This window comes from Microtus oregoni, unplaced genomic scaffold, assembly GCF_018167655.1.
Source record: "Microtus oregoni isolate MIOR12 unplaced genomic scaffold, Mior012 000012F_ref0000307, whole genome shotgun sequence".
NCBI lineage: Eukaryota > Metazoa > Chordata > Mammalia > Rodentia > Cricetidae > Microtus > Microtus oregoni.
The window spans coordinates 45,155,107-45,181,483 of NW_024543071.1; the positions used below are offsets into that span (position 1 = coordinate 45,155,107).

At 34.0% G+C, this 26,377-nt stretch overlaps 3 protein-coding genes across 3 annotated transcripts; 1 reads left to right on the forward strand and 2 right to left on the reverse strand.

Annotated features, from left to right (window-relative positions):
- Positions 1–5,382: 5,382 nt before the first annotated feature.
- Positions 5,383–6,330, reverse strand: LOC121454243 (olfactory receptor 5B12-like). The gene has a single exon (XM_041661499.1). The coding sequence runs from the start codon at positions 6,325–6,327 to the stop codon at positions 5,383–5,385; it is 945 nt and encodes a 314-aa protein (XP_041517433.1). The 5' UTR covers positions 6,328–6,330.
- An 8,704-nt stretch (positions 6,331–15,034) lies between these two features.
- On the reverse strand, positions 15,035–15,988 carry LOC121454271 (olfactory receptor 5B12-like). Its single transcript, XM_041661529.1, has one exon. The coding sequence runs from the start codon at positions 15,986–15,988 to the stop codon at positions 15,035–15,037; it is 954 nt and encodes a 317-aa protein (XP_041517463.1).
- Positions 15,989–25,016: 9,028 nt separating this feature from the next.
- LOC121454022 (olfactory receptor 5B17-like) lies at positions 25,017–25,934 on the forward strand. Its single transcript, XM_041661207.1, has one exon. The coding sequence runs from the start codon at positions 25,017–25,019 to the stop codon at positions 25,932–25,934; it is 918 nt and encodes a 305-aa protein (XP_041517141.1).
- The last annotated feature ends 443 nt before the right edge of the window (positions 25,935–26,377 follow it).

Here is a 26,377-nt window from a genome sequence, read left to right on the forward strand (position 1 = left end):
CTATGCACTGATATAGTGTACTGCCCCATAGATATTCAGTTTTATATTTAATTTGATAAGGACTTTTCTTAGAATTTTTACTTTGAACCTTTGATCAGATGATCACTATTCATGGGCCATTTTATTTGTGAAGTTTAGAAATGGTGCAGGTTCCTAGAAACCTAAAAACAGAGCTCTTTCAAAAAGTAGAAACAATTTTAACTTCTTTCTTTACATGTAATGGGCCTTATATTTTTCAGAGGATGATATTTTTTATTACCATCAGAGAAGTTTGTTACATTTGTTTTTGAGAGAGATAAAGTAAAAGCCAGGGAAGAGTTACTTTTGTTCTCTCTACATAATATGTAACCTCAAACATGAAGTATTTCCCGGTGTACCACGTTGTAACATTGTCATATTGGATTAGATGACACTTGATTATGCAGCTATGTTTACATATGAGCCTGCCTCTTAAATTGAGATCAACATTTAGCTTTGGAATAGTGTGCATTTTCCTCCCTCTGTATTGATACCATTTTATATTCAAGACACCAGATGCTGTATTTATATACTTTTAAAATGACTGAGGTGAAAATAATCCTAATTCCCAGAAGTATCTTCAAGAACATTATAAGTAATGTGTAAGTTCTCCCAAGTTATAAAAGATATTAAAATTTTTAAATTATGCAAATCATGTCTGCTACCTTCTGTGGCCTTGCTCATATTTTCTTGGTTTCTTCAGAATGGTTAGCTCATGATATTAATGTCTAGAGTTTGATACTCTCAGGAAAAGGGACCCAGTAATTGATATTTTTAAATTGAGGTTGAAAGTAATACAACCTTCTGAAATTAAAAATGAGCTATAATTGGTGAACTTCTAATCCTGTCGAACGTTATCAATATTAGAAAATTAGAGCATGTTCTTCCTCTGGAGTGAAATAATCTCAACAAAATCTAAAGATTTTTAGACAGAAAAGCTTGCTGCCCTTGTGCAGCCTCATAGTGTAAAGCACAGTAGGTCAAACATAAGATTATTATCGATAATGATAGCTCTGTGTCCTACCTGCCTTACTTTTAAGACATTAGCTTCATTTTTTATTTGCGCTTATGAAACAAAAATAACCAGATATTTTACCTCTATTTCTAGCTCAGTCTAGTGATACACAAGTATTTTTAATACTTACTGTCTTGCAAGGAACAGACCAAGAGAAGTAAAAAGAAGAGGTCTGAAATATTTCATGTCCACATCACTGGCCTAATATCTATATCAATAAAAGAATCTTTCTGTTCTTAATAAGGAATGGAAGCTGGTCTTGTATTAATGCCAACACCACAGCAGAAAGATCAAACTATACATGTATCTCAAGGGTAGCAGTACACTTGAGCAATGTCTCTTGATACTCATCAACCCACATCGGCTTTTAGCCTTATCTTGCTAGCAACAATAGAGGATATTGCTTGGATTTAGTGTAATATCATTTACAAAGACATTGGGGAATAGAAGAAGAGCTAAAAGAGAACAGCCTCCAGTTATTAATCACAGGTCTTCCATAAGCAGGTTGAAGAAAGTAAACAAACCAAAAGCTTGAATGTTTCATTATTTTTTTTTACTTAAGAAAGTTTAGCAACCTATACTGATCACATATTTTCTCAAAAGTTAAAAGATGGCGCTGGAACATTTTATTCTTTCATTTTAAGCCTTGCAAACAAGAAACTTTCTTTTCTTTTTTTCTTTTTTGCCATAATGATAATTTTCTTTTTTGTTCTTTTTTTATTGAGCTCTATACTTTTCTCTGCTCCTCTCCCTATCTATCCCCTCCCCTTCAACCTTCTCCCAAGATCCCCTTGCTCCCAATTTACACAGGAGATCTTGTCTTTTTCTAATTCCCATGTAGATTAGATCCATGTAAGTCTCTCTTAGAGTTCTCAGTGTTGTCTAGGTTCTATGGGATTGTGAATTACAGGCTGGTTTTCTTTGCTTTATGTTTAAAACCCACTTATGAGTGAGTACATGTGATAATTGTCTTTCTGGATCTGGGTTACCTCACTCAAAACTGATGTTTTCTTGCTCCATCAATTTGCCTGCAAAATTCAAGATGTTAATTTTTTCTACTGTGTAGTACTCCATTGTGTAAATGTACCACATTTTTCTTATCCATTCTTCAGTCAAAGGGTATTTAGGTTGTTTCCAGTTTCTGGTTATGACAAACAATGCTGCTATGAACATAGTCAAGCACAGGTTCTTGTGGCACAATTGAACATCCTTTGGATATATACCCAAAAGTGGTATTATTGGGTCTTGAGGAAAGGTTGTTTCCCAATTTTCTGAGATATCCAAAGGGGCTGCACCAGCTTGAATTCTCACCAGCAATGCAGGAGTGTTCCCTTTACCCCCCAATCTCTCCAGCATAAGTTGTCATCAGTGTTTTTGATGTTGGCCATTCTTACAGGTGTAAGAAGGAATCTCGGAATTGTTTTGACTTGCATTTCTCTGATGACTAAGGATGTTGAACATTTTATTAAGTGTCTTTCAGAAAATCCCAGTAATCCCACTGAAATCAGGAACAAAACTTGTTTTTCTTGACACAAAGTATATCATTTATGTATATGTTTTTCTACTTCAGTTGAAACTTTGAGGCATCCCATATTATCCTCCAGGGCCTTTCCATGAAATTTTCTCTGATATCCCTGTTGAGATAATCTCTGTAATCTCCAGATGTAGCCTGGGTTCCACAACCATTGCCCCTATCTTTTCTGACCAATAATACCAACACTTCAGCTAAACTCTAGGCTTCTATATGGACTAGAACTGATTCTATATGGAACCTCTCATAGGTCAATTCTGTAATTCATTGAGCCACTCTTCACGTCAAACTTGTCATTTCTCATTTGCTTATACAGAGACTAACCGATTGAACTACTTGTTCACACATTCTCAAAAAAAAAAAAAAGCTAAAACAAGTCCAAGCTCCAACCACATAGTATCTATCGTAGACTTTCTCCCTTGGTTTCACCAAAAAAGATCTCTAGTCTCTCATTAGGACACTCTCTAGATATCTCTTAACACATAGGAACCTCCTACACCATGTCCCACATCTATAAAACCATATCTACCCACACAATCTAGGTTTGGGCAGTAGGGAAAATACTGAACACCATCTCAATCCCCTCTTGCCAAATGAATCCATTCCATCCAAGATATTTCCAACTTCTAGTCTCCCCTGCTCACAAATCCTGCATTGTGCCCAAGACAAAATAAAGAAATTCACATTGCCATTTATCATTCCAATTATACCAAGAATTTGAACTTTCAGGCCAGTATCATTTCAATAAAACTTTTCAGATATGTAGAAATACTTAACAATTGGAATTTTGAATATGAACCACAGGGCACAGAGCTTACAAATAAAATCATAAACTTCATTAAAGAATTCAATGAGTCTAAGGAAGATACAAAAAAAATGGGAAAATGAAGTTAAGAAGATAGACCTTAAGGATACCAATCGCATGAGTAATAAAAGCAAAACCAGAAGACTGATCAAAGTTAAAGAAGACAATCCAAGACTTTAAAAGAGGTTTCAGTCTGATTATAGAAACATTAAAGAAGACAGCAACTAATTCAAAGATGGAACTTAAAATCCCAATAATACCTAGAAAACACAGAAGATGTTCTATGTTAATGTCAGGTCCACTTTCAATGTTCAGTAAATTGTGTAGATGTTGTCTTTGCAATGGGACATTTCATCAGTTTGTGTAGAGCAACCAAATTCCTAAGAATATCCAGTGTTGGTTGGTGATTCTTGTTCTCACTGTCTTATAAAATAATCAGAAAAGAGGCATAACATATACTTAGCAAACTTGTGCAGACTCCTGCAGGTCCTGTGCTCATTAATTCAGTCTCTTTGAGTACATCTGAGCCCTGATTTGTTAATTGAGTAGACCATATTCCTTATGTCCTCTCACTAATACAATCGTTTTTACCTCTCTTCCATGGCACTTTCTGCTCATGGAGGGGAATGGACCAGATGAAGGTATCAACTTATGTAAATGTCATCAGAAAAGGTTGTGGAGAATCACCAGTACTTTATGATGTTTACAGTTTCCATGAGGAATTTTTAAAAGCTAAGATTCACACACACACACACACACACACACACACACACACACAAACGCATATACATATGTATGATATCAGAATTATTTTCAGTTCTGGGTTAGCCTACTTTTGATGATTTACATGAAATTTCATAAAATTATTTCTTACAACGAATGAATTATATACTTTTACATAAATGAGCCACATTTTTTTATCTATTCACTAGTTTATGTACCTCTATGCTATAGCCAGAGGAATAGTGAACATGGATAAGCAGGTATCTCTAAAGTACGACATAGGATCATTTGGGTAAAGATCCAAACATGGTACAATTTGAGACTTGAGGTAGACCTATCCCCAGCATCATAAGGTAGCACGACTCTGATTTTCAAAAAAAAATCTGTACAAGTTTCTAGCCCAGCATCAATGAATAAGTGTTCCTGTCTTTTCTTTACATTCTTACCAACATTTGCTGTCATTTGTTTTATTGATATTAGCCAATATGTCTACTATAAGATAAAATCAATAATAGTTCTAATTTCAATTTCCCTGATGACAAAGGATTTGAAGACTTCTTATGTGTTTCTTATCTATGTATATCATCTTTTGAGAATCTGTTTGGTATTATAATCCACATGCAATTATGCTATTTACTTTATTGATTTCATCATATAGAAAGTTCTTTGAAATATATATTTTGTATACCCTCTATGAGTTATATAATTTGAATATATATGTATATATAATTCAGTATGCCATTTTCTCAACGATGATGTACTCTGACATATGGTGGCATTCAGTTTTATGAGATGGAACTTATTGTTGGCATGTTCTGTGTGTTATTGGTGTACTTCACAATATTCCATCCTGTGCCAAGGAGTTAGGAAAGCAAATGCTAATTGGGGTGCAACAAAAATGAAAATATAATTTATTGTCAGTGATTATTTTACTAATTTGTGTAGCTACTATGGATATCTGTGTGAAGAATTCTAAAAATGATAAAAAGTGATATAATTAAGCTCTACTATACTTACAATGACACTTTACTATTCCTTGATATATGACCAAAGGAATCAACATCATGTTCAACTGTTACATTTGCAGCTGTGTTTATTGATGTTATTTTCACAATAGTTTGGAAATGGGTACTATCTATAATCACTTCAACCAATGAATAGAAAGAAATGTTGTAGATGTAATCTGTGGAAAACTATTCAATTGTAAATGACAGATATGAAATAATTACAAGTCAAATATTCTTAGACAGTACAGGCACAATGAAAGATTTCAAGTCTTGAAAAAATGTGTTAATTGATTAAGCCAAGTAAAGACAGTACTTTTCCAGCAAACTTTTTGAATGCATTCTTGACCTCTTTGTTTCTCAGGCTATAGACCAGAGGATTCAACATGGGGATGATCATGGTGTAAAACACAGATGCCATTTTGTCTCTGTCCATGGAGTGACTGGAGTTGGGTTGTAAGTACATGAAGATGAGTGTTCCATAGAAGAGAGAAACAGTGGTGAGGTGGGATGTACAGGTTGAGAAGGCCTTCTTTCGGCCCTCTGTTGAATGCATCCTCAAGATAGCAATGAAAATAAGTAGGTAAGAATTCAAGATAACCAAAAGAGGAAAAACAACATCAAATGAAGCCAACATAAAGACTATAATCACATTTATGTGGGTATCAGAACATGACAGAGCAAGCATTAGGGGAATATCACAGAAAAAGTGATTAATCACATTGGAATGGCAGAAGGAGAGGTGGAAAGTAAAAGCAACAAGAATGGAGGATTGGAGCAATCCATTGATGTAACAACAGGTAACAATTAGGACACAAGTGGTACTTGTCATGGAGGTTGAGTAATGTAGAGGCTTACACACTGCCGCATGACGGTCAAAAGCCATTGCAGCCAGGAGGAAGCTTTCAACAGTGGCAAGGGCTATCAAGAAGAAAATCTGTGTAGCACATGCGTTGTAGGATATGACCTTGTTTTGTGTGAGAAACCCTTCCATTACTTTGGGAGTGACTGCTGAGGCATAAATGAAGTCCACCAGGGAGAGGTTACTGAGGAAGAAGTACATGGGCGTGTGGAGTCGGGAGTCCAGTAGAATCAATATGATCATGCCAAGGTTCCCAGTCAGTGTGATCAAATAAATGAGAGTGAAAATGATAAATAAAGGAACCTGGAGCTCTGGGGTATTTGTTAACCCCACAAGAATAAATTCACTCACCTCTGAAATATTCTCCATGAAAGTAATCTGTGAGTTGTTATGAAATATATCTAGGGAAGATGTACAAATAAAGTTTATATTAGCTTATTATTGTCAGATAAAAAATGCAAAAAAGTTCTTGTGTTTATAATTTTAATTTATATACAGAGCAGAATCTACATTCAGGATGATATCCTTTAACTGGGTAAGGTCAGGCATTTTGTTCATATGGAAGAGGTGCAAATGGTACTTCAAACTTCTTTGAAGGCAGTGATTGCCACAGGTGTTCTTTATTACAATTATGGGACTTAATTCCATTTGCCTTGAATTTCTTTTTTTCCTTTCATTTGTCGAGACAGGGTTTCTCTGTAGCTTTTTTTTTTGGTTCCTGTCCTGAAACTAGCTCTTCTAGACCAGGCTGGCCTCGAACTCAGAGATCCACCTGCCTCTCCACCCCAAGTGCTGGGATTAAAGGTATGCACCACCACCGCCCAGCCCTCGAATTTCTAACTGTATAGTCTGCTCTAAACTAAACTATCATAGACATGATAACTACTTGTATTATCTACAAACATTCTTGTTTAAGATATACTTTGAAAACTTATCCAGCAAAGAACGTTGTGAAGAACAGTTCATTAAGATTTGGAATTGTATAACTAATTTGAAAATGTATTTCCTTCTTCACTGTATCCTTCATTATTTTAAATATAACCAATGATCTGTGACCTTCTCTTGAGATACCTGTACCTAATTTATTTCTCCCTAATTTATGAGGACCTTTGTTGGATCATTTTCTTTAAATATTGTCACCTTTAGGAAACAGTATATCTATTCCATACTTTCTGGGTTAAGTGTTGATATATTTATACATGTTAAAATAAAGGTATAGCGTCAGTGGTATGATATAGTAAAAGGAATCGGTGCCTCTGGTGGATGAACTGATTTGCTTGCATATTATTTTCTGACCTCACATATACCTTACGTCATGTTTGTGCACCACTAGTATACACTCAAATAAACATAATAAAAATAAAAAAAAACATAATAAAAAGAAATGAAGCAAAAACTGAGGGTTACGGCCATAGCTCAATTGTAGAGGGTTTGCGCACTTCTACAATACCCTTGGTTTAATCCCAGGAGGCAAATCAAAAGAAAATTAGTATAGGAAGAATTTTTAAAAAGACCGAAGAAAAGATTTGCTTATTTCCCTTCACATATTTTTCTTTTTTTCTATAAAATAGTGTATCTTCTCCCAATAGCACCAATTTATTTACTTCATTTGAGTTTAAAGAATGAAAACAATAAAATGTGAAAGTTTCTCTTACACTCCCTCTATTCTTACTGTTCACAAACAAACCATATTTCAAAGTGCATCTGGCTCTATTCCCTCCTTGGTGGACAAGGTGATTAGTGGCTGTGCTATTGTAACTGCAGTAGGAAAGGGCCTTTGGACCCTAAAGATAGCTTTGACTATTGAAGTTTTGTCTTATTTATTTTTCTTCACTAATCATCCTTCTTAATCAAAGCAGGAGGCACTGCTGCCTCACTTTCTTTTAAGGATACCTATCATCCTAGCCTTCTCAAAAGGCATCAGATTATCTGACCTTAGAAATCTGTATAATGTGGTGATATTGAATGGAATAGTAAATGAACCTGAGCCAAAAGACACCTAGAATTTGTGTGTCTGCTTGCAGGGGCTTAAAATTTCTGGACATTATTTTTCCTTTTTCCCTCAATAGTAAATTTTAATGGTTGGATATTCTCGCTCCAACTAGAAGTCTAACTTGCAAGGGAAAATTACTTATTTGTATTTTTTATAATTTAAATTTCTTTTCTGATGCTCTTGCATATATATTTTATGAATATCTTTATTCTCAGTCTCCCTTTGTACAAACCCACTAAATTTCCACTCCCCACCAATCTCTTTCTCATGTTCATTTCTATTCATTTTTTTCATGACCCACTGGGATTAATTGCAGTTAGTAGATATGTGGGTTTGCAGTAATCTCTTGAAGTTTATGGGCTAACAGTGGGTACAGAACTAAAATGTGCCAATCCTCCTTTTCCATGGTCTATCAACAGCTAGTATTTCAGAGGTATAGTTTGGTGTCCTCTAAAAACTTTCCCTTCATTAACTTAGACTTGGTAGCCTTTTGTGGTTCAGGTGCAGGTAACTACAATTCTTGGTAGTTACCAATTTAAATAATTTTATATAGAGTCTAGAATATAAAATTTTGTATTACTTTAACCCCATCTTTCTGCTCTAACAAACTTTCTGTCACTCTAAAATAATCCTTGAGCCTCAGAGAAGGTATGAGTGTTTATCCTAAAGGATGCATGCTTTGAAATTACTTACCAATGTCCTAGGAACTGACAAGTGTTGGAAGAAGGGCTGCAATGGTGGAACACTGATATGTGAAACTTTCATATTTACAGTATTTATACAATGTCCACACCGAGGAAATCATCTTGTTGTGGAGTCTTCTTCTCTTCATCCAAATCTGTGAAACTTTGCTGTGAATTAAAATCTGGGTTTCAGCTTAAAAATTTCAAGTTTCAAGTGGTGAGCTTTGCAAGTATTTAGGGGCACAATGCCATGCCAATTCTTGTTTTTAGATTCTCTTGCATATATATTTCATGAATATCATTTATTTTCAGTTCTAATCTCTAGAGGCCTATAATTCCACATTGCACATCCAAGCAAACACTTTAGAGGTCTATACACATTTTGCTGAGAGTGTTTATGAGGGTGTTCAGGATTGGCAGTTCAGGGAATAGAGCCTACAATTATCACTTCAGCTGGCCTACAGCCAATTTGGGCAAAAAATAACAACAAGCATCATTGAAGTTTCTGAACACATCCTAGAATTATGATTTGCATTCATTATTATCATATTTTTCATTATTTAAAACAATTTTCAGAGTTCCTCTGAGGAAGATAGTTTGTTTTCTTTTTAAAAAATTCCCACAGGGCAGGGAACCCTGACTGCTCTTTGGACTGGAGAGGAAGGGGAAAGAGGATGGGGAAGGGGGAAGAAAGGGGGGAAGGAGGTGGAAATATTTAAGTAAAAATAAAAAATAAAAATATATAAAAAATTCGAATTCAAATATATTTGATCATATTTTTATCACCTCTAATATATAGCTTTGTCACAAAGCCTTGGTATGTCTCAACAAAAAATTTCTTTCAACATATATTTATAAAGAAATAATCTAACTTTTTACCACTACAGATTAATTTGGTTTTAATTATATTCTTTTTATAAATATAAATCAATGAATTTTTGTTCATTGTACAGTAAAATGACATGATATTGATATACATGATGAATAGATCATTTTGTAAATCTGATTTGCATAGTCCTTATCTTCTGCATCATTATATTTTAGCTTTCAGATCTTTAATGTTTTTTCCAAAATAATATCCTTTGAATTCATTTAAATAATGCAACAAGATTTTAAAATTAAACTGCAGGAATGAGTTCTTTCTTTGAAAAAGTAAGAGAATTTATTGTTTTTCTGATCTCAAGTTCCTTAGTGAAAGTTTCAACAGCTTTAGGTCCACACACTGGAATCTGCCTGGATAGTTCTTTCACAGAGATCTGTACCCAAGCAAAACTGGACTTGTATCTTTGATGGAAGAATGTTTCAAGGAGAGAAAATATGATGCCCACTTAGATTTATGAAAACTAGAAAGAAAGGTGCTCTAAGAACTCTGTGTTAAGTACCGTGACAAGACAAGTAGGCATTTCTTGAAGGAGAGTAATAGTAAGGTGTATTTTTGCATTTATATAAGTGTGCACACCTGTGTGTATTTATCCAAGGTTTATTTATAACGGTTACTTTAATGCTAATAGACAAGCACACTCACACCCAAACCCACCCACCCACCCATCCCCTCTTTTTTCTTCTATGCGCTCCTAAAATTTGATTTGTTTCAAGAATAAAAGTTAAAGAATTTTGTCCCAGTAAGCAAAATTGCAAGGTATATTTATCAGGAGTATCCTTCTCAAGAGTAGGGTTCTAGAGTTATTGGATTACACATCATATTAACTCTTGATAAGCACATTATTGTTGCTGTCTATGATTTCATTGGTTGAAGTCTGTCTGTGAATGTATCCTTTAGATATAATGGATTTACTTGCTGCCTATCTGATAATAAGAACCACATTTAAAAAACACATTCTGAATTTGAGAGCCATTGGTTCTTAACAGTGCCATATAATGCCCCCTTTACTTTTGTGAGCAGCAAAATCAGATTATATCATGAGACAGAACCTCTCCTATGTCTTTCAAGGTCTTTCCCCATTACTGCAATTTCCTATCTCTCTTGCTTGCCTGAGTAATTTCTTTTTTTATTATTTCAGAAGTTGGATTTGTCCATGACAGTGGATTCTATTGTTAAAAGACCAAGAATTTAATGTGGTATCAACTGACAGCATAGATGTCAATGGGCCATAAAATACATGTGATATCTCACCTATGGATGGGTAATGGTCTAGTGAGAGAAGAGTCAGGAATAATCTGGGGAATTTGTATGAGGTCTGACTCTGTAAATAAAAAAAAAAGTTCATGTCATTAACAACTTCTACCCTCAGCTCTCTGCATGGAATGCAGGTATTTGATTTTAACTCCTCCATTGATTAGACATCCCTGTGTGACTAACATTCCTGGTTTTCTTAGTGGTTCTCTATGAGTACAAGGGAATGTATTGAAATCTCAACTATGCCATGTTTCTTCCTAACCCCATAACGACTCCTTCAATCATGATACCTCTTTCCTTGCTCTCATATCTGTCCTTCTTCCATCTAGTGTGTCATATTCACTCAAATTCTCCTCAACCCTCCCCTTCACCCCTTCTTTTCCCCTCTGCCTCTTCCTTTGAAGTATTTCTAATAAGAAAAGTAATGACACAAGAGTGCCTTATCTCTCAACTCTTATACAATGTAAATCTTAAAGACTTACCAAAAACAATAGACATAAATGACTCCCAACAACTGTTGTAAAAATCCTAGAATTTAAAAATACCTTGAGTATGTAATAGTATAAAAAATCAACAAAAAATGCAACAACTCTTTTTCATCAATAATAAAGAAGACATATAAGATACCAAAACATATTTCCTTTTAATAGAAAAAAATAAAGAAAAATACCTAAAAATTAACATAGTCAATGTAGTGGAAAAATCTACAATGAAATTGTTGATCAAGAAAGAAAGAAAATAGAAAGAAAGAAAGAAAGAAAGAAAGAAAGAAAGAAAGAAAGAAATTATTTGGGAATTTCCCAAATAAAGACATTCAAAAATCCTGGGTTTAATATATATATATATATATATATATATATATATATATATATCCCCAAAGTGAAGATAATTTAAAACTTCTTTGGATATTGTCATCATGAATTAGATCAATTAGAAACAGAGAATACTCATGAGGTGCTAGAGATAGAAATCCACATGGTAACAATAACATTACTTAGAATAAAAGAGAAGTTTACAGGCAACACAGTGTATATTCAAAAGACTGTTGTAATATAAATATTAATCCTGATTCTAGACCCAGTTCAACCATTTATATCACACTGAAACAAAACTGTAAACATCATAATCATCCCCTCACATCTCAGCACTCACTGTCCTTATACATGCTATCCCCTATTATTCAAAGAGTCTAATGTCTTTACAAGAAAGCTATTTTGATTACAGAAGGATGGTTATAAAAAAATTTGGTCAGAGTTGAGTTTTGTGGAAGTAAATTAATGGAGAACTTGCATAAATATCATAAAATCTAGTCATGATATATATTTCAAAGGTTTCTGAAGCTGAGGTATGGGTCTCAGAAATTTCAAATTATATTCAGATATTACTCAGACAACTTCTTGGCTAGTTTATCGAGTTTCCTGTAGAAGTAATTAGACTAAGCATCAGTATTAGTACATATTTGAAGTACTATATAAGGCAAAAGTATATTTTCTTTTTTCCTGTTTGAACAACCTACACCTGCAGCGAGTAAAATCTTTATTATTTAAAAAATAAACTACCTGAGTTCAAACTGTAACATTTACCTTTATTGAGAAAAGAGAAACTAATGCTCATTTTGTATATTGTAGATCTTCCATTAATGGATGATTTCTCTGTCATTATCATCACTTGGTGGAGAGAGGACAAAAAGTTATAAAAGCAAAATTTGTTGCAAAGATGTTCCAAACTCTTTTATCTACAACAAAATTAGAAACAGAGATGTTTTCAAATCTTGATGAAATATAATCTCTGTACTTTATAATTTGTAGATATCAAAATGCCTTCATATCTTCACATTCTTGGAGATATCATATTTAATAACACATTATATTTCTAGTTTAGCAGGACATAAAAATCAGAATTGGTCGACTAATTTTTCTTAGTCCTTGGAAATTCATAATTCTTTCCTAGCACCTTTTATTGAACCTTTTTATAGGATGGCCCCATACTTGTATGCATTCTCGGGTCTAATTATACCCAATGCATCATAAGAAATAAAAAAAACATGGAGTTAGAAAATATCCTGGAGTAGGCTGGAAAAGTTGGAAGAAAGCAATAGCAGTTTGAGATCCATTGTATTTACATACAAAATATTTATATAAAACCAAAAATACCCTGCCAAATATAAGAGTAAATTTTATTGACTGCTCACCTTTATAATCTTAATGAGAAGTTTGATATTAGACTGGTGATTACTTGTATGTTTCTTAGGTATATTTTTCTAGGTTCCTAATAATATTATTGAGTACTTATCATAAAAGTGTTTTCTTCTCTGAAACTGAAGTCTCTGCTATAGAGGTCTTATAAGATTATTTTTAAATTTTGACATTGATTTTTATTCATTTGTGAAGTTCATTTTCAAAAATTTAGATATTCCTAATGCTCCATTTCTATAAGTGGTCCTTTTTAACTATTGCATTAATATAGTAAGAAAAAGCTTCATAGTGGAGAGTCAGTGAAATAATTTTGCTATATCTATAAGGCAGTCATTACTATTTCCCTGATATTTATATTTTTACTGTGAATTCCTCAGATAGGCTCTCTGATAGTATAATTGTCATTGTTCATTTGACACAGGCCCATATACTTTTCCTAATTTCCTAAGCATGTAAACAGTTTCAGGGTTCAAGGTAGAGTGTATGCCGAGAGATAATTTCTAGGTACAATTACTGAAAACTAATAGATCTGTGATGTATAGGAAGTCAGGTTGTTATACACTAATCTCTGAGTTGTCCTTTCTTAAAGTGCATAGAATCATCACTGAGATTCTTGTGATCATTAACAAGGAATACCATTTTGCGTTTGTTCATCCACTCTGCGTCAGTTATGCTTTCTCTAACTCACTCATTTACTCCCTTTTACAAACACTCACAAATTAAATAATTTGTTACTTAATTATAATTGTTCATTAAATATTCATTTAGTAAATTTACTAAACAGCAAGAGTAGGATATGACAAGGGGACTGATAGAGATCAGTTAGCACAGGGAATGCACAGTTCTGTCTGGGTATCAGTTCCAGTGCTCACAATTACTGTACTTCCATATTAACCCTAGTATTGAGTTTCCTTATCAAATATTCCCTCTGCATCCCACCAAAAAGTGCTTCGCATTGTTATTATTCTTGAGTTTAATATCTTCATTTAACTCAAAGTGTTATTCAGTAATGAAATATAAAATGCATTGTCAATTTTATCTTTCTGATGACTTCCATCCCATATGGAATCCAGTTATAAACTTCTAATTGTCTAGATTCACAAAAACTTTACAGAAACACAGTGATGGAAAATTTTGCTGTGAAAAAATATATTAGATGTGGTTAAACATTTTCTAGAATGCAGGAAATGAAGAGATATTTTAAAATTGTTTTGTTTCTTGCTCTGTTAATAGTTTTCAGCATTTTATACATATTTTCTTTAAGAAAAATACTACTTAAATGTTGAGAGTATTTGTATACTACAACTTAGATCTATATAAATTATGAAGCATACAAATTAACCTACAAATTAATGTTTGTTGATTGCAGTCTGTATTTCCCCTCTAGAATTGATTATTAGTTAAATTTAGTTAATTTGCTTCTACTTATGAAAACCCCATCACTGAAATTACTTTAACATAAAGGTTAAAGATTTCTGTGTCACTAAAAACCATGTGAAATTAAGTTATTTGCGGTGAGAACTTGGAATTTGTCAGGACAAAATACTAAGATAAATTTTTATTTTACTAATACCTGAGAACAATTAATATTTGTCATATAAATATCATGAAGCTATTTTAACTTTTTTAATTGAAAAATGAGGTCATGAATTATAAAGAAAGGAAGCAGAAGTATATACTATGAATAAAGGGAAAAGCAAGATGGGAAAATTATGTAATCTACTCTAAAAAGAAGCAGTCATAATTAATAACGATAATAAAGCAATTAAAAATATAACTGTTTTCATGCACACATGAAGTCAAACTAAAAATATTATGTATCAAATTATGAAGTGGTATTGCATGTGAAATTCTATGACATAATATTGATTTAAATATTAAACTGATATCTCATTTCTTGCTAGGTCCACCCCAATTTCACTATAAATTAGTCATATAACCAATGCATGAATTCAGATTTTTGTTTTGTAAACTAACAATTCAAACCATACATACAAAATAATTACATACAAATTATTCCTCAAGGATACAGGTCCAAAGTTTCACATTCTCAAGAAATACTTTATAATCAATTAACTAAATTCACTGCAGGCTTTAGTTTTCTAACAACTTTCATAAATGCATTTTTGACTTCTTTGTTTCTCAGGCTGTAGACCAAAGGGTTCAACATGGGTATGACCATGGTATAAAACACAGATGCAATTTTGTCTGTCTCCATGGTATGACTGGAGCTGGGTTGTAAGTACATGAATATAAGTGACCCAAAGAAGATGGATACAGTGATGAGGTGGGATGCACACGTAGAGAAGGCCTTCTTCTTTGCATCAGCTGAACGCATCCTCAGGATAGCAATGAAAATAAGCAGGTAAGTGTTCAAGATAACCAAGAGTGTGAAAACAACATCCAATGTAGCCAAGATAAGGAGTGTAATCTCATTTGTGTAGGTGTTAGAACACGAAATGTTTAGCAAAGGAGGAATATCACAGAAAAAGTGATTAATTATGTTAGAAAGACAGAAGGAAAGACGAAATGCAAGGGCGACATGGATGGAAGATTGCAAGATTCCACACATGTAACAGCAGGTGACTATTACAATGCAGGTGGTACTTGTCATAGTTGTAGTGTAATGCAGGGGTTTGCACACTGCTGCATGGCGGTCATAGGCCATTGAGGCCAGGATCAAACTTTCAATAGCAATAAAGGCTACAAAGAAGAACATCTGAGCAGCACAGGCATTGTAGGATATAATCTTATTTCCTGTAAGAAACCCAACCATTACTTTAGGAGTGATTGCTGAGGCATAAACACAGTCCACCAGGGAGAGATTACTGAGGAAAAAGTACATGGGAGTGTGGAGTCGTGAGTCCAGTACAATCAGCATGATCATCCCAAGATTCCCAACCAGTGTTATCAAATAAATGAGAGTGAAGACAATAGACAAAGGGACCTGCAGTTCTGGGACATCTGTTAGCCCCACAAGAATAAATTCTGTAATCTCTGAAATATTCTCCATCACCGTCATTTGGGAATGATCATGACAAGTTCCTAGGACAAATAATAAAACATACTAGTTGAATATCAGCAGAATTCCAAACTATCATGAGGTCCTTTACTCATTTATTTTTCTAGTGAAAGACACTGTTTAGAAGATGGTGTACTACATGCTAGGGAACTGTGAGCCGTTTGCTTATATGAAAGTAATACAGATGGACACTGAACTTCTTTTCTGCCAAAGATAGGTACTATATCTATTGAGCTCAATTACACTAAATAGGATGATGCATACTGCACTAAATCACGATATTCATAATCAATACTTATAATATTTAAATGCATGTTTGTATAGAATAGACATTGGAAGTCTAAGGAGCATCAAACACTGTGAGGGCTTTTGAATATTAGCATAAGGTCTGGAAAATGGGTTTCACTTGTTTGGTATCCTCCTATAACTGAAAGATTCATAGTAGTCTGGGAAGCAGATCTAGGCACACCCATATTTACTCTCTGATTAATGAGAACACTTATTTAGTTCTTTTTCTCTGTACACATTAGAAATTATAGAAAATGCATGATATCTTCATATAATTAAGCAGGATAAAATATAAGGAAGAATATTTTCAAAATTGGTGAAGAAAATTGTATTTCATTTCTCTACATTTCAATCATGGTCATATAGACTGATGTTTATCCTTACTCATCATTCACCATATCTTTATGATTTGTGACTGGGGAGGACAGAGAGGATAATTAAAAAACATTGTTCTCATTCTTCCATAGAGTCTCTCTTTAGCGAGTGACAATGCATAGCATATCTGACTTACTTACCTCTGGAGTACTTCCAATGACTGGTGGCTGCTACTGGGGAAAGTATGAAATGCCCATCACCTAATAGAAACCCTGACTCTGAAATGTTGAGACATACTAATTCCCAGCAATAAACATCACTCTAATTCAAGGCAGAAGAAGATTTATAAGGATAGCCAAATGCAATGTGGTTTTCCCTCTTTTTGGTATAACCATCACGTTAACATCTTCTAAGAGGAATCTTCTGATCTCCTGCATCAAAATAAGAATAATATAAAGCCCCGTGTTATGGTTGAAAGAGCAGTGAAGCAAAAGGTAGAAGAAAACTTGTGGTGTTTCTGTAGTATGGATATTCAAAATTTATTGCCATTACTTTTATTTTGTTTTCACTTGGAAAGTAAAAATCGCTTGATTTTGTTTCCATTACAATTCTAAATTGCTAGCACTGTAGATTTTAGTCCTAACCATTGTTTTGCAAACAGACAAATGTACAAAGTAAATAAGGTTTGAAAAACCTCAAGCCCAGTGTTTGCCTGCACCAACACACAGGAAAGCTTTGTTAAAAATGTTCTACTTTCCTGCCTGGACAAGCTTTACTGTAGAACACAACTTTGGACTGTGTTTTTAACAGTATCAAGGTATACATCTCAAGCCCCATATATGTCTCAGAGGAATCAGTCTGTGACAGTAGATATCTCAGGAGGATTGGCATCCCATGTCGGCCATTCATTCTGACCTTAAAGGTGACATAAAAACTTTTGAAGTTTAATGGAAAATCCTTGAGAAGATATGAGTAAATAGATAAATAGATTAAAGTAACTCTAACTATCAGCCCAGTACCACAAAAAATTCCACTGGAATACCAGGGCCAGGCTCCCAGCCCGGGCGTGTGGGCTTCCTAACTTAGTTTTAATGATCATTTTTTGTTTCCCTCTGTTTGGTTTTAATAAAATATCCACTGTCTTAGCACCATAGTTCTCTTCTAAGATTTTTCATTTTTATTTATAAATTTATCACCATACACCAACTATATACACTCATCAAATTTTAAAGAAGAATGTCTTTTTTTCTCACTTGTATTCACTGTGTAGCGATCAATGCGTAAATCAGGGAAATTAGCATGCTGCATATGTTATTTGTTGTTGGGAGAAAATACAAAGTTTCATTTTTTAGTTATTTAAAAATATACTATATTCCTCTTATCTTACATGATCTTATTTTGTCCTATGCTTACAGTTGATTAGTAGGAGTAAGTACTTTCTTCTCGTTAAAATCAGAAACTATACTCAGAAAGTCTCACCATGACTGCCTAAATATGAACAAGGAAAACAGCAATAGCATAACAATGTGAATTAGGCAAAGACCATGAGGTTTCAACCCAATGCAAAAACTATGGACACCTAAGGAATGCTGAGAGTTGGGTAAATGGTCTTGTTTAGGGAACAGCATACAACTAGCCATCCAATACTAAGTTGCCAGCCACAAAAACATATATACAAGAAAATTAAACAGAAAAGATGATATTTTGGAATATATATCATATGCATGTAGCTACAATAAATGAAACATTGGCCATGGATTTAAAAGATAACAAGGAGTATATGGGAGGGATTAAATAAAAGAAAGCAAAGAGAAATCATATAATGATACTAAAATCTCAAATAAGAAAAAAATGATATATATATATATATGTCATTTTACATAATTACCACTGATTTGAAGTTCCATGGTAGAATTTTCTTTATTTTGTTAATGTAGTCAAGAACAGTTATCCATTTGTATTTGTCCTAGGGTTTACCTTCAAAGCATTTTCCTGTTTTCTATTGCAGTATTGTCTTTACTGGCCAATATACTCTTCCCAAGATTCAATGTCGCATTTGTGGAAAAAGTGCTAAATGGATGCCCATACTTAGTGATTTATTTTTTAAAAGAAGAGAATAAAAAGTTTTAACAAGGATGAAATGGGGAGGAAAATGTTAGGCCTAAGGTTAGGCATTTCCCATAAGTACATAATAAATTAATATATAAATCCCACACTTCCTCTCCCCAAACTTTCCCCAAACACTCCAACATGCCCTCTTACTTTCTTTGAAATTTAATCAGTTTAACTCCTTTGTATTTGAGTGCAGAGACATGGACCAGATCATGAGCATTGTACACTATGTTATACCCCCCAAAGAAATTATTCTCCTTTTGCCATCCACTGATGTTAACTGCCAGTATGTCTTCAATCAGGAATGAGATTACACCTATTTGTATGCCCCCATGAATGTGCATACTCTTTTCAGGAGTGGGATGGGGGGGGTTTCATGTGTTACTTTGTTTGTAAATCAGAAGACAACTTCTGCTATCAATCTCAGGAATTCCACCTACTTCCTTTGAGAAAAGAAACATCCTTCTTTCTTTGATAAATTTAATCAGATGGGAAATGATTCAAGAGGCCCAAGATTTTGTCATACGAATTAGGTATGGATCCTAGATGTTAACCCAAAATCAGTGATTCAAGTTCCTATACTTACTTGGGAGTTGATAGCAGAAATAATGAAGGAGTGAGAAAGGCATTAAGGAAGGAAATGAATGGAAATAAAGGATTTCACTAAGGAGTGGCTTATCTGTGTGAACACCTGGGGCTTAATCATAGTAGTAACCTCATGGCTCATAAAAAATGTGACGTAGTGACATTAACTGATAGTAAAGAATGTTACATTTGCTCTGCTTCTTGAATTTTATTTGATAAAAGAACTAAGAAATAGTGATTATTAGTCATCTAAACTTTTTAGTAGTACATATTTAGTTCCCAGAATTCAAGAATGGAAATTGAGAAAAAAAAAGTAAAGGAAAAAGTCTAAGTAAAAAAAAAAATCTCTCAGAGAGAGTTTTGTTTTCAATGGACAAGAAGAGTCAATACAGATATGTATGCTTCAACAAAGTGATATAAGCAACTGAGTTTTTGCCCCCAATAAAGCATCTATATTAATCTCAACACCATTACATAGTTTCAGTGTATACTGTTGAAGAGGAACTATAAAAATGTAAGAACCAGATGATGGGAAGGAGCGCTGTAAAATGATGTCTTCTGGATATGTCATGGCTAATATAATCATAGACTCAGAAGCTGCGACTACCTGCACAAAACCTATACAAAGCCAGTTTTGTTAGATGATATTCTACTAGTCAGGAGCTATTGAAACAATAGTTGTTGTAGGAGAGAAAATCATTATGTTTTTTTTATTGAGAAAAGGAAAAAAAGTTTCCCCCACCTTCCAGCCTCCCATTTCCCTACCCCTCCTCCCACCCTTCTCCCCCTCCCCCCACTCCTCTCCCCCTCCCTCTCCAGTCCAAAGAGCAGTCAGGGTTCCTGGCACTGTGGAAAGTCCAAGGTCCTCCCCCCTCCGTTCATGTCTAAGAAGGTGAACATCCAAACTGGCTAGGCTCCCACAAACCCAGCACATTAAGTAGGATCAAAACCCCGTGCCATTGTCCTTGGCTTCTCATCAGCCCCCATTGTTCGCCATGCTCAGAGATTCCAGTTTTATCCCATGCTTTTTCAGTCACAGTCCAGCAGGCCTTGGTGAGCTCCCAATAGATCAGCTCCACTGTCTCAGTGGATGGGTGCACCCCTCGTGGTCCTGACCTCCCTGCTCATTTTCTCACTCCTTCCGCTCCTCATTGGGACCTTGGGAGATGAGTCCAGTGCTCCAGTGTGGGTCTCTGTCTCTATCTCCATCCATCACCAAATGAAGGTTCTATGGTGATATGCAAGATATTCGTCAGTATTGCCATAGGATAGGGTCGTTTCAGGTTCCCTATCCTCAGCTGCCCAAGGAACTACTGGGGACATCGCCTTGGGCTCCTAGGAGCCACTCTAGGTTCAAGTCTCTTGCCAGCCCTAAGGTGGCTCCCTTAACTAAGAATTGTGCTTCTGTGCTCCCCTATCCAGCCTTCCTTTATCCCAATCATCCTGTTTCCCCAAGTTCCCCCCATCCTCCCCTTCTCACTTTTCTCTCCCCATCTCCCCTACCCCCAACCCACCCCACCCCCAAGATCCCACTTTTCTCCCAGGCAATTTTGCCTACTTCCCATAGGCAAGAGGATAACTATATGTTTTTCCTTGGGTTCACCTTCTTATTTAGCTTCTTTAAGTTCACCAATTGTAGACTCCGTGACCCTTATTTATGGCTATAATCCCAGCAGCACAGACATTAAGGGCAACATTGAATAAATGGGACTTACTAAAACTGAGAAGCTTCTGTAATGCAAAGGACACTGTCATTAAGACAAAAAGGCAACCTACTGACTGGGAGAAGATCTTCACCAACCCCGCAATAGACAAAGGTCTGATCTCCAAAAATATATAGAGAACTCAAGAAACTAGACTTTAAAATGCTAATTAACCCAATTAAAAAATGGAGCACTGAACTGAACAGAGAATTCTCAACAGAAGAAGTTCAAATGGCTAAAAGACACTTAAGGTCATGCTCAACCTCCTTAGCAATCAGGGAAATGCAAATCAAAACAACTTTGAGATATCATCTTACAACTGTCAGAATGGCTAAAATAAAAAACACCAATGATAGCCTTTGCTGTAGAGGCTGTGGAGGAAGGGGTACCCTCATCCATTGCTGGTGGGAATGCAATCTTGTGCAACCATTTTGGAAATCAGTGTTTCGGTTTCTCAGGAAATTCAGGATCAACCTACCCCTGGACCCAGCAATACCACTCTTGGGAATATACCCAAGAGATGCCCGATCATATGACAAGAGCATTTGTTCAACTATGTTCATAGCAGTATTATTTGTAATAGCCAGAACCTGGAAACAACCTAGATGTCCTTCAATGGAAGAATGGATGAAGAAAGTGTGGAATATATACACATTAGAGTACTACGCTGTGGTAAAAAACAATGACTTCTCCAATTTTCCATACAAATGGATGGAAATAGAAAACACTATCCTAAGTGAGGTAACCCAGACCCAAAATAATGAACATGGGATGTACTCACTCATAATTGGTTTCATTATTTTTTGAGAATGTGACATATTTCCCATTCTCTGGTGCATAGATTCACATCCATACATATACCGCACTGAATTTAGTGGGTTATTAAAAAATTCAAAAGTAAAGGAGTGGGGAGAGTGTGTATTGAGGAAGTAATATGGAAAGTTGGAGCATGATTTGGAGAATAGTTATGTAGATATAAAATTTTCTGGTACACATGTATTAAATTCTTCAAATTAGCAAGCAAATAAGCATTTCCAATAACTGTAAAAGTATTAAACTTATTGCACACACATATGTGTGTGTGATAGTTTGACAAAAAAGAGGAGAGATATAATGGAAGCATTATCAAGAATTTTCTATATGATTTGGACATGATAAACAAGATTCTTGTGCAGTTGAAATGTATCTTAATGAATAAAGTGTGACAAGAGAAATGAGTGCCCTCAAAGGGAATATTTACCCTGGAGAACTCTAAGACTGCAATTTTCTCAAGATTCCTATATACTAATGTTTGTAATCCCATCTTGATTCTATATTACATTACTCAATTGGGCCATAGATGAAGCAGAATCCTTTTGTATTTAAGTGATTGCTAATATTTTGTCCACACAAACATCTTTCATTCTGAGTTTTTATGGTGAGTCTTCAACAATGGCCAGAGGAAACTACCAAGGTATCAATTATACTGACACATTATCATAAGATAGTGATATATTAAATTGTAAAATTTATTACTCTGTTAGATAGATTTCAACAGCTATCTTTCATAAATTATTGGGGAAAATAACTTTATTTATTTTCCCATTGTGAAGAAAACATGACTAACCAAAGAAAATAACTTCTAATAATATTGAAAATATATATGGTAAATGCTATACATAAAGCAAAGCAGACTAAGTTCTTGTTACTAATACTATCAATGTGTTTTATGTCTCAGAAGTCTTATAAATTTTACTGAAATAATTTTTGAGAAACAATTTCTCTAAAAAATGTTTGTATATTGAATCACAATTCAGTGTTGTATTATCCTTAATGTTTGAGAAATAAAATATTATGTTCAATGAGAAAGCAGCAAAATTTTAATTGACATGGAAAAACTGGATCACCTAGATTGTTTACAAAATTTTGACGACTGATATGAATGATTGATTTATATATTTTTCTGAAAGATTACAATAGTCACAGAATTTCAAAATGAAAATTATAACAATCCCTGAGATGCAGCGATATTTATGGAATGACAAACCTTCTCTTCTTAAAGTAATCAGGTAAAACCTAAATTGGATGATGCTGTCATTGGGTTGTTGATAGATTCCTGATTTTATTGAAGCTTCCCCAGTAAGGGTGAATGGCATGTATTAAAATTCTAGAGGATCATCATTAGCACATAGAGGCCCTTATTTAATTTTTGGTTTCAGATCTCCACAATTTCATTCTTCTGAGCCTTTTATTTTGCTAATTTTAGAAATTCACAAAGTGAAATGATTTTTAAACCAAAATAATTATAGATAGATTTGATATCTTTAATAAATTTTATTCTACATGTGCACTGTTAAGAGGACCCATTTCCTTAATTTTCTGAACTGTAACATGCCTACATATATATATATATATATATATATATATATATATGTATTTATATGTATATATATAAATACATGCATAAACTCATACATATATAGATTAGTACATATATCAACATTTATTTGAATATGTCTTCATACTTTTACATGTATATGTTCATATACAGTAACTCTCCTTCCTTATTTTGATAAATTTGTATATATACAACATTCTTCAAGCCCTGAATTTGAACAAGAAAGGAGAGGCAAATCTGAGATAGTTTGAAGTGAGGAAAGGGAAAGAGAAATGTTTTAACTATATTATAATCTAATTTTTAAGTAAAATAAAGCTTCACTATGTAAAAATCAATATTTATATAGCATTATAACTATAAATTGGAGTGATGTGATTTCTCTGTATCAGTCATCTAAATATTCACACATTTTCAAATATATTGTTTCATACTTGTCTTATTGTTTTAATAGCTTGACAAATGGCCCTCTGAAAGTTCACACTCTAAGCCCAGGTACTTGTGTCTTTTAGCCTTAACTTGACTATGTAGTTGAGAGTGTTCTGGATAGTCTATATGGGACCAATGAAACAACATACATCATATATCACAGCACATATTTAATCAGAAAACATTCTTACTTTAAGCTATTCTGTGGGTGAGATATTGAAAAAATAAATAATTTAAGATCAGATATGTGGAATATAGTGCAGCTGGGACAAGAGAAGAAGAATGAAGGACAGTGTTCAAAGGGAATCTTTGAACACAGCTAAAATATAAATTCAAATAACGAATTAGTTCAAGATAACTTGGTTTTTCATTGCTCACAAGAATGACTAACAATGCTCACCTATATTGGAGATAAAGGAATATTACCAAAATACTAGAAAAAGAGGAGAGATGAGAGGACATAGCATGTGGGTAATGGCAAATCATGATGCAATGCTGACTGTTTTCAAAATTCACCTAGATCTTGAAGCCTTAGGCTCTTACCTCTCCTACCCAGGAAAAACATCATCTTCCATTCTAATAGTAATTATACAATTATTACTTATCAACCCATTCTCATTCATTATCTTATTTAAATCTTCCAAGAATCACCTAGATAGACCCAATACAATCTATAAATTACTTATGAATAGAGAAGTTGGATGCAAACCAATATCTCTAGAAGTAAATAAAAAGGTAATAATTAAATATTTAAAACTTTTCCCTATCATACACATTTTATATTTGATAGTATATCTTCTTTAAAGAATCATCTTTGTTGGTTGAACTGAACTGTGATGACATGATTATTTTAATAAATGTACTATTCAGATATTTGTAAAATATGCTATAATTTAGTTTAAGCATTTATCTTCGTATATCAAATGTAATAACTGAATATGAACTGCATGAACTTAAAGGCATCTAAATTCATAAATAGAACATCCTAAAATTTAACTGCTTAACTTGTTTGGCATTCTGTACTCTCTGTGAATGAGAACATCTATGATTCCACAAACTTCTTGATGGTATAGGTTCATATAGATATGGAAATTATATCTAACCAGCTTCACAGGATTGAAGATACTAAGTGTATCTCTGCATATAATTTTCCAGGCATTTGAGCCTTTGTTTTTATTTTTGTCCATTTCAAAGAACATTCTGTGGATCCAGAAAAACAGCCATGAACAACAACACAGAAGTGAGTGAATTCATCCTCTTGGGATTAACCAAAGCTCCGGGGTTTCACATTTTTCTCTTTATGATGTTCACATTCTTCTATATCACCACTTTGGTTGGGAACCTTGCAATGATCCTTCTCATTTTGCTAGATGATCATCTCCATACCCCCATGTACTTCTTCCTCAGTAATCTGTCTTTGGTAGACTTTGGTTCTTCCTCAACAGTCACGCCAAAGGTCATCACTGGGCTCCTTACAGGAAACAATGTAATTTCCTACAATGCCTGTGCTGTTCAGATGTTCTTCTTTGTGTTCTTTGCCACTGTTGATAGCTACATTTTAGCTTCAATGGCCTATGATCGTTATGCTGCAGTGTGTAAACCCTTACATTATACTACCACTATGACAAAACGTGTATGTACGTGCCTAGCTATTGCCTCCTATACCTTTGGCATTTTGAATGCTTCTATACAAACCGGAGACACATTCTCCCTCCATTTTTGTGTATACAATGTGATTAATCACTTTTTCTGTGATATTCCAGCAGTGAGGGTTCTAGGTTGCTCTGATAAACACATGAATGAGATGATTCTTATTCTTATGTCTAGCTTTCACATCATGTTTGCTTTTCTTGTTATCTTGATTTCCTACCTACTCATATTTGTGAATATTTTGAAGATGCATTCAGGTGATGGATACCAGAAGGCTTTTTCTACATGTGCTTCTCACCTCATTGCAGTTTTCACATTTTATGGGACTGTCACCATAATGTACTTAAAGCCAAGTTCCAGCCATTCCATGGACACAGATAAATTTGTCTCTGTGTTTTATACTATGGTTATTCCCATGCTGAATCCTGTGGTCTACAGCCTGAGGAACAAAGAAGTTAGAAATGCAGTTAAGAGAGTTGTTCAAAGGTAAAAGTTATGTTTAGGTTTAGTACCTTACTGATGCACATTGATTAATCATTAATAGTGTTTGATTACTTAAATATTAATGATCATGTGGAAAACTTAAAAGATAGAAGTATACCTAATAATCTCATTATGTCTTTTAATATATAAATATATAAGCACATAGACTTTGAGTCTGGTTGAATTTGGTGTATGATGTTTACATGTATTGCCAAGTGTTTTATAATAAAGCTTATAAAATAATAAAGGCACAAGACTAAAAATACATCATGGTTTATATATAAATTATTATGAAATCCACATTTATTCATAGAACATGCAATAGATGTCAATATTATAATAGACAAATAGGAAATATTGAATGTATTACTGAGTTATTTTATCCTTAAGCTTGTAATTATTCTCTTTTCACATTTACTAAAACAAAAACAATAGAACTCCATTCAAAAT